The 14,128-nt window shown below is 37.6% G+C and overlaps 2 protein-coding genes across 2 annotated transcripts; one reads left to right on the plus strand and one right to left on the minus strand.

Annotated features, from left to right (window-relative positions):
* The first annotated feature begins 3,904 nt into the window (after nt 1-3,904).
* LOC117814874 (fibroblast growth factor 23-like) lies at nt 3,905-5,583 on the plus strand. Its single transcript, XM_034686424.1, has 3 exons — nt 3,905-4,106; nt 4,521-4,624; nt 4,728-5,583. The coding sequence occupies exons 1-3, from the start codon at nt 3,905-3,907 to the stop codon at nt 5,154-5,156; spliced, it is 735 nt and encodes a 244-aa protein (XP_034542315.1). The 3' UTR covers nt 5,157-5,583.
* A 1,351-nt stretch (nt 5,584-6,934) lies between these two features.
* Nucleotides 6,935-12,289, minus strand: tigara (TP53 induced glycolysis regulatory phosphatase a). Its single transcript, XM_034686420.1, has 7 exons — nt 12,159-12,289; nt 11,923-12,065; nt 10,443-10,480; nt 10,240-10,361; nt 10,006-10,083; nt 9,807-9,917; nt 6,935-8,134 (listed from the first exon to the last, which is right to left on the minus strand). The coding sequence occupies exons 2-7, from the start codon at nt 11,991-11,993 to the stop codon at nt 7,745-7,747; spliced, it is 810 nt and encodes a 269-aa protein (XP_034542311.1). The 5' UTR covers nt 11,994-12,065; nt 12,159-12,289; the 3' UTR covers nt 6,935-7,744.
* Between the last annotated feature and the right edge of the window lie 1,839 nt (nt 12,290-14,128).

Below are 14,128 nucleotides of genomic sequence, written 5' to 3' on the forward strand. Positions count from 1 at the left end.
AAAAGAGGTTTTTTAAAAACGCTTTGGACTTAATGCTTTCCACTTGTGTATTTGCTTCATCATGCTTTTCAAAAGACTGACACATGGTTTCACAGATTCTGTGAAGATAAGTGTAATCATCTAAATCACAGTTTCTCTTATTCCCTAAAATCAATCAATCAATCTTTATTCATATAGCACAACAAACGTTATCCTCAGACTCTTTCCAAACAGAGCAGGTCTAGACCGTACTCTATGTTCTATTAATAACAGAGACCCAACATCAAGACAGGATAAGATCCAGTCCCATCTTACAGACAGGACTCAGTCTGATCTCATCTTAATCCACCATGAGCAGAGCACTTTGCAGCATTTAGCAAGTTACAGTGGCAAGGACAAACTTCCTTTAACAGGCAGAAACCTCCAGCAGGACCAGACTCATGTTAGACACACATCTGCTGAGACCGAGTTGGAGAGAGGGATAGAGGGAGATGAAGAGAGAGAGAGATGATAGTGGTGAGACGGATAGTAGTAGTAGTTGTAGCAGCTGGAGTCTGGAACGTCCACAGCAGCAGAGATCCAGAGGAGCCTCCGAGACAAGGGAGCTCAGGGACTCCAGAAAGGTTGATGGTTTTTAACTTTAAAGGGACAGGAAGTGTTAAAGTAAGTGATGGGGGGTGGAGAGGGTGAGATAGGATCCCAGGGTGTCATTTTATCAGTTCCCCCGTCAGTGTAAGCCTATAGCAGCATAACTAAGACATGAGAAATGAGAAAAATATTTTTCAAAATGTTGCCAGATCAGAATTTCTCATTCATTCAAGAATTTATTGGTACATGGTGCAAAAGAGTAAATCTATTATAACTCTTCACATCCTTTCATCCTTTGAGCATCACACACAAAATGATCCATTCAGTGATCCAAATCAGTCACATTATAAATATCTGAGACATGGAGAGTTAGTGATGTTTGTCACATTTAAGGGACTAAACACCTGCCAGGAGAGTGATGGATGAGAAATCAGTCATGTTAGACGCTCATGCCTTTCAGCCCAGAGGAGGAGAAAGTGACAATCGACCACAGCATCAGATGATTCTGATGGATGCCATGAGTGCTGCATGTGAGGACGTCACAGCTGATCAATGCAGGGGACAGATGACCCACACCTGGAGACTCTTCTCTGGAGCATTCAGAATCCCCAGACTAACGCTAGACCATCAAGACCGAAAGGATGTCTACGAGGACCAGAACTTAAAGCGTCACATAGCCGACTGTGAGGAGGTACAGAGTGTTTGTTTCTTCTTTGTCATAGGAGGTTTTTCGCTTTTTCAACAGGAAGTAATTTTGTGTCAGTCATCTTAATGAAATCAGTGACTGTCACAGTGAAGAATCTTTACATTTGAGCTTGAACTATAACTAAACAACTTTTCATTTTGGTGGCAACTGACAGAAAAACTCGGCTTTGAAGTGGAAATGAAATATTTGGGTGTCTCATGACCTTTAGCAAACATGCAGTAGAGGTTAGACGTACCATCATATTGTTGTGAGGACTGAAGTAACAGTTTAGAGAAAGTTAAGACTGTTAACAAAAATGAGCCAACACGACTGAGAAAAGCTGTAAACATAGTAACATAGTAACAAACTGTGACATATAAAGTAGTGGTCCATGAAAACCCATGGGTGAGTGTGTAGCGCCCTCTTATGGTGAATCTGAGAAGAGACAGAAACATTTTACCAGATGTAAAAGTGAATTTCTGTGACAGATACGAATCTGCATCTTAGGGAGACTTGATTTCATGGGTTCTTATTTTAAAAATAAAAACGTGTATCTTTCTGTATTTGTATAGTTTCTTAAATACAAGCATTTTTTTTTTTATTCATACTGACAAACAATTGTTACCATCTTACATCTGAATCACACTGTGTTTTTCATACTGTGTATGTTTTTCAATGACTTGGTGCAATTTTATCTGTGAATAACTTACCTTACATCTATTCATATGATAGAAGTGTACATAGTGTGTTTATATCTGTAATATTTTCTATATTTTATTTTATTCTATTCTATTCTTTTTTACCCTTATCATTACTATTATTATTGTCATCATATTTTTTAACTATGTGAGTACATTGTTGTATTCCCCTGCCCTGTGTTGTAAGCTGCTGTATCAAAATAATTTCCCCCAATGAGGAACCAATAAAAAATAACGTATCTTATCTTATGTTCTGTTAAATGCATTTAATTGCTCTATTCAAATCAAATTATTTTAATGCAAAGGTAAATTTGCTTCCATATAATCACTCAAGCACACAGCAGGTCATTGTGAATGTTGAAGCATGTCAAAACTGTCTGAAAAAAAAATATTAGTCAAAATGTAATAAGAATTAAGTTTCAAAGGGTTTCAAAACATGAATGATCAGAAAGATGACTTGGGTTTAAGACGAGCACTTCTTCTGAGGTAAAGAAAGAAATGCTTTTCAGCAGACATACACTACCAGTCAAAAGTTTGGACACACCTTCTCATTCAATGTTTTTTACTTATTTTAATTATTTTCCACATTGTAGATTAATACTGAAGACATCCAAACTATGAAATAATCTGGTTTTGCTATAATCTGGATTACAACAGTAGTCAAATAGGGCTATCCATTGTGTACTAACCCTACCTCTGAACAACACAACTGATGGTCTCAAACACATTAAGAAGGCAAGTCATTCTACAAATGAACTCTTGACAAGGCTCATGTTCATTAGAAACCATTCCAGGAGACCACTTCATGAAGCAGACTGAGAGAATACCAAGAGTGTGCAAAGCTGTCATGAAGGAAAAAGGGGGCTACTTTACAGAATCTAAAATATAAAACATATTCTGCTTTGTTTAACACTTTTTTGTTCATTCAATAATTACTTATATGTTCTTTCATAGTTTTGTTGACTTCAGTATTAATCTACAGTGTTTACAATAATGAAAATAAATACAAACCCTTTAATGAAAAGGTGTTTCCAAACTTTTTACTGGTAGTGTAACTCTGACCATCGTCTGTTTCATTTGTTATCTAACTGCCTAGAAAGGAAAGGTCTTGAGAATACCTGTTGGTGCTTTTAATACATTATTTAAACAAATCCTAACGTCAGGAGCTTTACCTGCCAGAAATGAGTTTTAAAATGCTCTTCTTAGCAGCACATCATGTGAGAGGAAGTGAAGAGAAGAGAAGGTATGTTCAGTTAATTAATAAGTAAGGTATGAATCCTTCCGTTTTGGATGACAGTCCAAAGTGACTCAACAAAATGCAATATTCATTAACCGTTCATCATTTCTACCTGAGCTGAGAAGTTGCATCAGTGGTCATTCTGCTTTATAACACAGGTTTAGGTTAGAATTACACATGTGAACTTCTCATGTTACTCTGTCAGAACATTAATGTCAAAGTCTGGCTTAAACAAATGTAATTCATAAAATCAAATAACACAATATGGACAGTTTCCAAACCTCTTACCTGACTTCCTTTTGAAGTTCTGAGTCATCTTATCTCCATCACCCTGTCTCTTCTTCTCCGTCTCTTCATCCTCCTCTTTCTTAAGTCAAAGGTTAATAAATCTTTGTGTTAGAGTCTTGATGTTTAAACAAAGAGTTCAGTGAACATGTTTCCATCTGTGGCACAGAGGAGTTTGTCTGCTGAGAAATGCTCTGAGCTCTCTAACACAGGTAAACTTTTATTTGCCAGTAAGAGCTTGCAGGAGTTCCAGCTCAGCGCGCAGAGAGAAAACAGGCCAGCTTTGAGTCATTTTGGTAAATGAGTTAGCCAGTTTATCAACCCCCTGTTTAAATAGACCTGTTGGACTTTCTCCTCCTCCAGTAGCTGCCCACACAGCAACCTGAGCATTTGTGCTGTTGTGGTAAAGAAAGCACGGCATCCCCATTGATCATGCAACCGGCTTTCTTCCTACTCGTGCTGATTGCTGTGTCTTTAGCGGTGGATTGTGCACCAAGGCTCCAGGACCCAGAGCGACTAGTACCACCTCAGCAGAGCAACACAGGAGCACGTGCAGATGCATCTGCTGGTATGAGACACTTCTACTTGGAGCTGAGTGAAGCAAAAAGAAAAGGGACTCACAGACCTTCTCTGGGTAAGTGGGCCTCTGTCATGAGCTCATGGTGTGTTTTATTCTAAATGATTTAATGATTTCAGAAAACAAAATACTTTCTGATCATTCATTTCAGAGTTTCATCTGAAAATTAAGATATCAGAGGGCAGCGCAGTGCTTCCTAAAATGTGAAGAGAAAATACAAAAGCCAAATGTTCAATAAAGTGAAGTAAACAGATGTTCTATAAGACCATGATTACGATTATGTATGATTATACTTAACTGATCATTTTTAAATTCTGCATGCAGTCTTTTTTCATGTCTAATCAATCAAACTTGATTTCTCACAGCCACTAAAGCATATATATGAAACATGTTCTTACACTCTATTTAACACATGGAGGGTTTTCTTTTCGAGTTGAGCTGATGGCATGTTTGAACTTGTTTTCCTTACAGTGATATTGCCAGTAAGAAGAGAAACAAGCAACTTCGTGTCAATATTTGACTTGAGAAGAAAGCGGTTTGTGTGCATGGACGGAGAGGGAGAGCTGTTCAACTCTGTGAGTGTTTCATTTAATAAACTTTAATCCAATGAAGTCAAGAAACAGGTCAGAGACGGTGACGCTCAATGTTTCTGTTTTTCTACAACTTCCTGTCTTTCAGAAACAAAAGAACAGAGAGGATTGTCTCTTCCAACGCATTTGGTTAGATTTTGACAACGACCATGACGTGTTTTACTCGGCGAGTGGAGCTCGACTGTTCACACTCAAAGCAGCTGAGCTGCGAGTTTCTCACCAGGAGCCACCTGAACCTCCATCCCCCCTGGTGCAGAGGCTCCTGGGTACTTTGGTTAAGAGACAGAGGAGGAGTGAGGAGGTGAACCCTTCAGATCCTCTACAAACAGAGTCACATCCCTCACTCTCTTCCAAAGATCACAAAGATGCAGATCAGAGGCAGCCCGAGCAGGACCAAACTGGAGCTGTCTCCAAAGAGACCATCGCGTCTTGTGATGACCCCCTGAGGGTTTTACAATCCAATGGACCCGTCAGCCCCGTCAAGACTAACATAGCAGAACGGGCAGAACAAGACTAAGACACTGAACTTGATATCAAGAGACGCTGGGAGTGTGTGTCATGAGACCTCCCTCTGTGTGTGACTTCTACTCCTGGTTTGTGGACTGCAGTGTCAGTGAGTCTCAGAGTGACTGACAGTAGAGTCAGACGGACAGAGAGTCCTTGTTATCTGTTGATGAAAACATTCAGATTTTACACACTCTAGAAAAGGTGATCACTTTTTTATAGACTATTTGGCTAAAGTTTTCCAGAGCTGGTTTTCATGGAACGATGATGATTGGTAATGGCCTCCATGTTACATCACAGCTACTTCCAAAGGCCTCTGTTTGAATAGCACATGAAGGAAAGGTTTGCCAACATTTGACATAATCAGGCAGCAAGTTTGGTCCAGCGTCCTGCTGTCCTTTAACCTCCTTTGTCAGTTAAATTTTAAACCATGGGCCAGATGTGGCAATGTTTGTTTAGTATGTGTAATCTGTAAGTAATTATGAATATTTATAAACACATTTGTTGATACAGTAAAGTCTCATGACCAGAGTTTAAAAACTAAACTAAAATCAAGAAGTGCATTTTTTTGTTACTGAAAAAAAAAAAAATCTACATTTTCAAGGAAACACGAGATCTAGAGATGTCAGGTGCCGGACACCAACTGTGAACCGCAATGAAAGGATATTTATTTATTGAGCTGTGTGAAATGACTTCCTACTTAGCATACTTTTTATTATTTATATATTTCATGCTGTGTTATTTCTGATGTGGATAAATAAATGGCAACTATTTTCTGGATCGCTGTCTGTGTGTTTGAAAAACTGTCACCTCTTGGAGAAGAGTGTGAAACCTCTTTTGGGGTCTGATTTGAGGAAATGGTGTCACAGAGGAATGATCCGGACACAGACAGGTGGGAATCTATCATCCCATACACAACCAGTCAAAAGTTTGCAAACACCATCTCATTCAAGGGTTTGTATTTATTTTAATGATTGTAAACACTGTAGATTAATACCGAAGACATCAAAACTATGAAATAACATATATAGAATTATTGAATGAACAAAAAAGTGTTAAACAAAGCAGAATATGTTTTATATTTTAGATTCTGTAAAGTAGCCCCCTTTTTCCTTCATGACAGCTTTGCACACTCTTGGTATTCTCTCAGTCTGCTTCATGAAGTGGTCTCCTGGAATGGTTTCTAATTAACATGAGCCTTGTCAAGAGTTCATTTGTAGAATGACTTGCCTTCTTAATGTGTTTGAGACCATCAGTTGTGTTGTTCAGAGGTAGGGTTAGTACACAATGGATAGCCCTATTTGACTACTGTTGTAATCCAGATTATGGCAAACCCAGATTATTTCATAGTTTTGATGACTTCAGTATTAATCTACAATGTTGAAAATAATTAAAATAAATAAAAAACATTGAATGAGAAGATGTGTCCAAAAACTATTCCCTCTTTGACTACATTTTCTTTTTGGAAAAAGAAGACATGGAAGTGAATATCTTGTCCTCTTCTTTACATTCATATTTTTTTCTAGTGTCCACATTTATCTTTCATTTTTAAATATTCCAGGTCACAGACATGATGACTACACTACACAATGAGACACTTAAACTGTTGACCCGTCTTTTGACCACCAACAAATCATTTTCCAAAGACAGGCCACCAAACTCACTCACTCATTATGAACACAGCCGACTGCTTATGTAACTGGAAAATATTAAAACCTAAAACAAAAGATGTCTAGACTAAATCATGTTTATCGTAAAAATGTTGAGAAGAAAAGAGTCAAAGACACAGGATCAAGATGTTGATAGGTTTATAGTTTTAAATGTGAAGTCGGTAAATACGAAGTAAAAAGAGGAAGGGATCATGAAATCGTTATCGGAAAAAGAATGCTTTAAGTTCCCGGTCATATCGCTGACACAGACACAGGTGATAGAAATGTCCTCACACATCAGCCTTTGATAAAGTTATTTCTACTGCAGCTGAAAAGTTACTCACTGTACATTCTCTCTATCATGGTATTAAAAGCATTATTTATAATCATTGTATTACACAATGGGTGAATAACTTTGCACATGCATTCCTTCACATGCATATTTCTATTTCTGCATGGTTTGGTGTCCTGCATTTGTCCTTGCTGACCGATGTGTTAATTCACAACAATGACGAGTCACTGATTTCCAAAGAGTCAACAATGTTCCAGTTCCACTTGTGTTTCTAACCAAGATCTATGAGCTCAGAGAGGATAAATATAGAAACACTGACTCATTAGAGCACACTTTGACATCAATGAACAGCCAGGCAGTAACAAGGTGATGATGACAATGCCCTCCAGCACAAACCGTCTATCTGACATTAAAATGAAGGCGCTCACGACACAGCGCTCAGAAGCCAACGTTAAAACTTATGATGCTGTTCTTGATATTTACTTGCACTGAAGTCCATGCTGATGATTCAACTTTACTACACTGCCACTAAAAACAAGCAGCTAATCCTAACCTCAATTCAGATTTTTATATGCTTTTATTGAACAACTGTGAAAGTGCTGTCCATCCATCATATACTTCCCCCCTCTTTCTTATCTTCTGTATGTTTCTATAAAGCCTCTACTGTTTCACATGGTCCCCTCTGTGCACAAACACACAGCAGAGCTCTGACAGTACGAATCTCTCGTCCTCTTTCCTCATGGTTAGTAAAAACCGACACAGACCCGTGTTAGGACTTAAAGAGAACATGTGTGCTTTGTCAGAGCCTGAAGGCACGGAGCAATTTAACTCCTCCACAAAGTAGCGTACTGCGATACACATGTAGGCCCCGTGGGTGACAACAAGAGTATGCACTGGGACACCACTGACCCCATCGTCTGCTTTGCCCTCCACAGAAGGAGTGTGTTGCGGAGCAGATAAAGAGGCTTCCTCCTCCCCTCTGTCATCCCAGTGTTCAGCTCCAATCTGCTGCAGCATTTTCTCCAGAAACTCTTTGACCCGCTGCTTCACCTGAACAGAAAGAAAACCTGTTATAAACACCGTCACGCCTCTCTTACACTGCTCTCCTGCTCTACCAGCATATCATTAAAAAGTGTCCATGTGCAACTGTGGAGGATAAATGTCAAGGGTCAATATATTAAAAACAACACAGCCACAACCTGACCCATGCCAACTCATCCTGACGCACCTGTAACACATTTAGAAGAGCTGGGAGGGAGGCCTGAGGCCGACACTGATTGGGGCGCCGCATGCTTACGTCAAATCTATCTTTGTTTATCTGCTGCATCATCATCATGTGCTGATCACGTACTGGGTTTGACCAGAGTTAACGTCCAAGCCAAGGTCTAATAGATGAAGCCTGACAAGGTTCCTTTGAAATAGAACATCCTTCCTTCCTACGCCCCCACACACACGCTGTCCTCCCACACAGCCTCCAAGACAAATAAAACAGAGCTGAGAGGAGACTTTTTAATCAGGGGACAAACACTTGCAGCTGTTGGACAATAATAGCATATTTTATTTTTATTTTTATTTATAAGACACAGAGATGATTTTGTAAAGATCTGTGTTCACCATGACTTCAGAGAGTCATTGCTCCTCTGATTGCTGGAGAAACATCATTCATCTGCTTTCTATTTGAGTTTTGTTTTATATAATTTAGTGCTGAAATATAATAAAAGTATAATAACCAAAGGAAGGTGAATCATATTGCAGGCATTATTTCATCTTTGAGGCCAGGAAACACTTTGTGAAAATGACAATTTTTTAAAAAACTTTTCATTTCATTTCTTTAAACATGTGGATGAATTAACAGATTATATGAGAACATAGTGTTTTTCATAAGCATGATATTCTGTCCTATTTTAAGCTGAGCAGTTTTAGGTGCTTTTCCACCAGAAGTACCAGGAACTTCTCTTCAAGCATGTAAATGGTTCTTTTGGTCAAGTGTAGATCATGCAAATCAGTCCAAAGCAGACTCAAAATGCATTAAATGCTTGACTTAAAGCAAAAAGAGGGATTTTTAAAGGCAGAGATCGACCGGAGCTTCGGGTTAAAGAGTGACCCTGTTAACTGGAGACCGTCAGCCAGATGCATTTGGATTTAGATTATCATTAAATACTATTTAATGACTATATTTTGACATTTTAATATATTAAGTAACTATGATGCATTCCAGAGGACTCCTTCCGTTTTTCAACAAACACCAACACCGCCAGGGTCACTCTTTAGACTGTAACACCGGGAGCTGACAGAGATGCATTGGTGCCATCACAGGATGAATAAAAAGAGTTAATAAATCCAGTAAATCTCAGGTGTGTCTGATGTTATTGTGGATTGTGGGTTCAGATAATCTACCAATCAGAAACGTTTAGCATTGCAGGTCCCTAGGCCTTTGGGAAGCACTACTCCCCCGAGCATGGACTTTTCATGGGGTAGATTGACTAACCCTGTATAAAATCTAAAAACGTACAGAGTTCCACAAAAGGTCCTTAGATCTTAGGGGAAGTTCCTGCTGTCGAAAAGCACCTTTTGTGACAATGTTACATTCAACAATGCACTTCCAACAAATAAGAGAGCTAAGGCGCAGGCAGACAAATTAAAGCAGTAGAACACAGGAGAAGGATAAATGAGGAATAATTAAATAACAGACTCTTCTGCAGCACTCCAATTTCAGCCTCACCTGCTCCGGAGTCTCTCCTTCAGGAGGCGTGAAGCTCTGAACGGTCTGACCGGCTGCCTTTGCCATCTCTCTGAAGTCCTGCACACGTCCCCCCTCTGCAGTCCCGAAGCTCTAAAACAAGTCATATGGACATATATTTTATATTAATGTTTGAAGGTAAGGCTTTAAGATGTTATATAACACAAGAAATAATACTCACTTTCTCTTTGAGTAAAGGCTTGCACACCATTTGTAGACCAGAACAACTGCTGTTGTGTTTCACTATCGTTTCAGCAGTCTGGGAAGAGCATAAACTTCTTGTTTCAGAGACATGAGGAGATGATTGTCATGATTTATAAATATAAACTAAGCAACAATAGGCAAACAATAACTACAAACAGGCATTTTCATTCACTGTCTTCATCTTGTAATATGTAAAATTGAAGCATGGTACCTGTTTGGCTCGCAGCATGTCACTGACAAACACATTGCTGAACTTGACCTCCTTCAGGTAATGGCCTGCAGCTTCAGCCTGCTGCAGCCCGGTCTCAGACAAGGGGCAGTCGATAGCCTGGCCTGTGTGGAGGAAGAAACGTGACAATAAGACTCAGTGGAAGCAGGACAACAGTAATGATTTATAACTGATTTTATATGTACCTTGCAGAAGGCCTTCTTTATTGTATCGTGTTTCCCCACTGCAGGAAAGAAAATATTTTTAAATGTCAACATGAAGTTCACATCATTGATATTTTAATGACAGAGGCTGTATTAATATACTGAATATGTATGGATATAGATTCCCTTCCTTTCTTGTGAAGGACTTTTCTGCAACGCGTTCAGCCTTCCTGCTGTTGGTGCAGGATTAAAGTCAACACCTCAAAGTTTTCTGGCTTTAACCTTTATTTTAATCATTAAACATTAAATGATGCTGTGGCTGTATCAACCAGAGTTGCAACTTATTTCCCCATTAATTAATCTATAGATTGTTGTATTGATTTACAATAATTTACAATAAATAACCAAAGATAGAACTGCAACCCTCAGTGTCTGTTTCTTATTTGACTTAATTGAGCAATCAGTTATAAAAACTACAGCTGGTTACTTTGTTATACAGTTCCTGGTTTTATTTGAGATCAGTGTCTGCTGAGTCCCTTCTTAAAACATACTTTTATCGCAGAGCCTTTCCTGATTTTATATGAATTTTATTTTATTTTAATCGTCTTCAGGAAGATATTTTAAAATAATTGTATTCCTTTAGAGTTCTTTTAGGGGAATTGTATGTCTTTTAAAATATGTTTTAAAAGACATTTATATGTGTTTTAATGAACTGCCTGTTTTATTTTGCTGCCCATGTGAAGCACTTTGTAACTTGGTTTTTGAAAAGTGCTCTACAAATAAAATTCTTCTTCTTCTTCTTCTTCTTTCTTCTTCTTCTCATTTGCATCATTTCTCATGTGACAAACGTACCCATATAATCTGGACGGTTGGAGTTTATTGGCTCTTCCTAGGATCCATAAAAACACAGATAAGGAAGAGTGGATTTCCTTTACTTGTTTTTTAATTTAAGTAGATAATGAATGTAATACTGTGAGTTCTTCTACACTTACAGAAAAAAAGTAACTAAAAGAACACGGACTAAAATATTTAGTTCACAGTGTTTTTTGTCTCAATGGTTGATCTTTTACTGGTAAAATGTGTGATACCTTTATCCCTCTTTGTTATTTCATTTGCTTTTTGCATTTTTGTCATCTTGCTTTTGTCTTTGTTTTTGATGCACTTGTTTACAGCAGTTTCAAAAGTTACTATAACAATAAAATAATGTGCCTGATCAGAAAACACACCTCATTAGTTAATGAAGCCTGACATCTAGCGGTCACTCGCGGGTACTGCAGTGTCCAAAGACTGAACCAAGTGTCGTGAAACTTTCTCTCCTTATGAAACTGATCTTTAATAACTCTCCAATAACTGTCACGTGCATGCTGAGGGTCTGACACAGAGGCAGCATTAACATTTTGACTGTACAGCACCTGTTAAGTGCGCATGTCTTATCTCATCCAACACACACACACACACACACACACACACACATATACTGGAAAGCTTGGTCAAATGAGAAATGACTGTCAAAAACACTTACTGTCGAACAAAGGTCAGTCCAAATGTTAGTTGTTTCATACTCTGCACGCTACAGACGGGGAAACGACGCATTAACTGGTCAGTCCTGAACACGCCACCCAGGAGACGTCTTCAGAGCGCGCCTGGACCTGGACCTTATCTGGACTTGAGGGAACAGAAAGAAAGCATGCAGGTTTATGTGTGCTGTAACTCCTGGGACTATTTAAAGAAAGGAACACGATAAAGGGGCTATTTTACTTTCATACGTGGACAAACTTAAAAGTAGCACATTAATAATCGTTGACAGTAATCTAAACACAGATAAAGGGGATTAAAATCCAGATAAAACGCTATGATCATGAACACACTTTAATGATGCATTCATGTGTTGTAAGAAAAAACGGAAAAATGAGTAACCAGTTAGAAATATCACGTAAACGACCCCTCGCGTCGGACTGACTTGCCATAAAAGCATTTTAAGGTAAAATTTACCATCATATGAAACGTGATGTTTAATAATAGCGACTAAAAGCAAGGAATCTACATGTCACATTTTGATGTGGTGTTTGATTATAACCGTTAGTTGCCGTATATTTAAGTAACTTAAACAAATTCTAAGCGAGAAATATAAAATAATATCTTCGTTGCCACCATTGTAAAAAAAAAAAAAAGATTGTAAATAATTCGGCAAACAGCTTTCAATCCTGGAAAAGCCAAAGATCCGAGCAGACAGTGAATGCAGGCTAAGTTTTGGTCACAGACATACCAGCCAATCAGAATGCATTAAGCAAGTTATGACGTTTCCTGTGATTGAAAACGAATCAATGATGATCAATAACAGGTACTGTATAACATGTTAACGAAAAATAACTCCACGAGGGAAATTTATTTTTATACTCTTATTTTATTAAACATAAAGTGACAATATACATGGCTGTTATTGAACACTTTTACTATTCCTAATAAAAGTAAAGAATTACAATATAAAAGAATACATCATATATATTTCCTACAAATTCTTACAGATCAAAATTTGCTGAAAGAAGCAACTAATTTGATTTCTGCAAAAAGGAATAAGACAATATAAGGCATTTATTTTATGAATGCCAAGTAACTAAATTATTCTGGGGGGATGTAGAGAATTGTGTTGCCAATTTTGTGAATTGCACAGTTACATTAAATTAAACCCTAAAAACATTATCTTATATTATGAAAGTGAAAATAAGAAGTTGCAACAATTGATAAATCTTTTCATAATGATCAGTTTTATATACTTAAATCCAAATTAAATAAATCTCACCCATGCTTTTCAATTTTTGCCACTGACTGCAATACTTCATAGACTCTTTAAAATGTTTAGATTTAATACAAGATTTTTTCAAAGAGAATTATCATTATTATTTATCCTATTTCCTTGTTTATTAGTTTTATTTTTCTATCCTTTTTTATGTATCATATTATTTCATCAATAGCTACTTATATTGTCACATGAAATAAAGCTTTGTAATTTCTTTTATTTTCTTAAATGCATTGTAATATGTATAATTGTACGTGTGCAAGTTTACTATAATATATGTATTGTTCTCCAACACCTTCAATAAAGGTTTCTTTAAAAAAATAAAAAGGTACTGTATAACGCTACACAACATAGACTGTTTATTGATTTAGGCCTACAGTCAATGCTACACAATCAACACCAGCTGAAAAAATCGATGCATTTAAAGTCTTCCTTTTGGTCTTTTCCGTCAGTTCTTTTAGTACAAAGTTAATTAAACATATGTAGCCTATTCATCCTTTATGCTTGGAGGAGGGGTTTTATCTAACATTACATGAGGTCATCATTAGGCTCATTTTCATCATAGTGCATCAGCCTCTGAAACCATTAAGAGACTCTACTAAAAGGTTTATGGAATATAAAATAGGCTGATTAATAGTTGTCTATTATATGTGAATAAATCTTGACTTGTTTGTAGAACATTTAAACTATTAAGATACTTTTGTGTTTTTATTCACGACTAATGTCCAAAGTGATGTTTCAACAAGGTTTTAAATTAAATAATGCAGCCACTAGAGGGCTGTAACTTCTCTTATTACCTTCCTGTGACATACACCCTCCCAAGCTGTTTCTCAAGAAAGGTCAGGGGTCAAATAACCTCCTGTGTTAAACCAAACAATCTCTCCACACCTCTCTCTGTGCCCTCTCTCTGTGCATGGGGCATGTATCTTAT

This window comes from Notolabrus celidotus, chromosome 6 (genome assembly GCF_009762535.1).
Source record: "Notolabrus celidotus isolate fNotCel1 chromosome 6, fNotCel1.pri, whole genome shotgun sequence".
Lineage (NCBI taxonomy): Eukaryota > Metazoa > Chordata > Actinopteri > Labriformes > Labridae > Notolabrus > Notolabrus celidotus.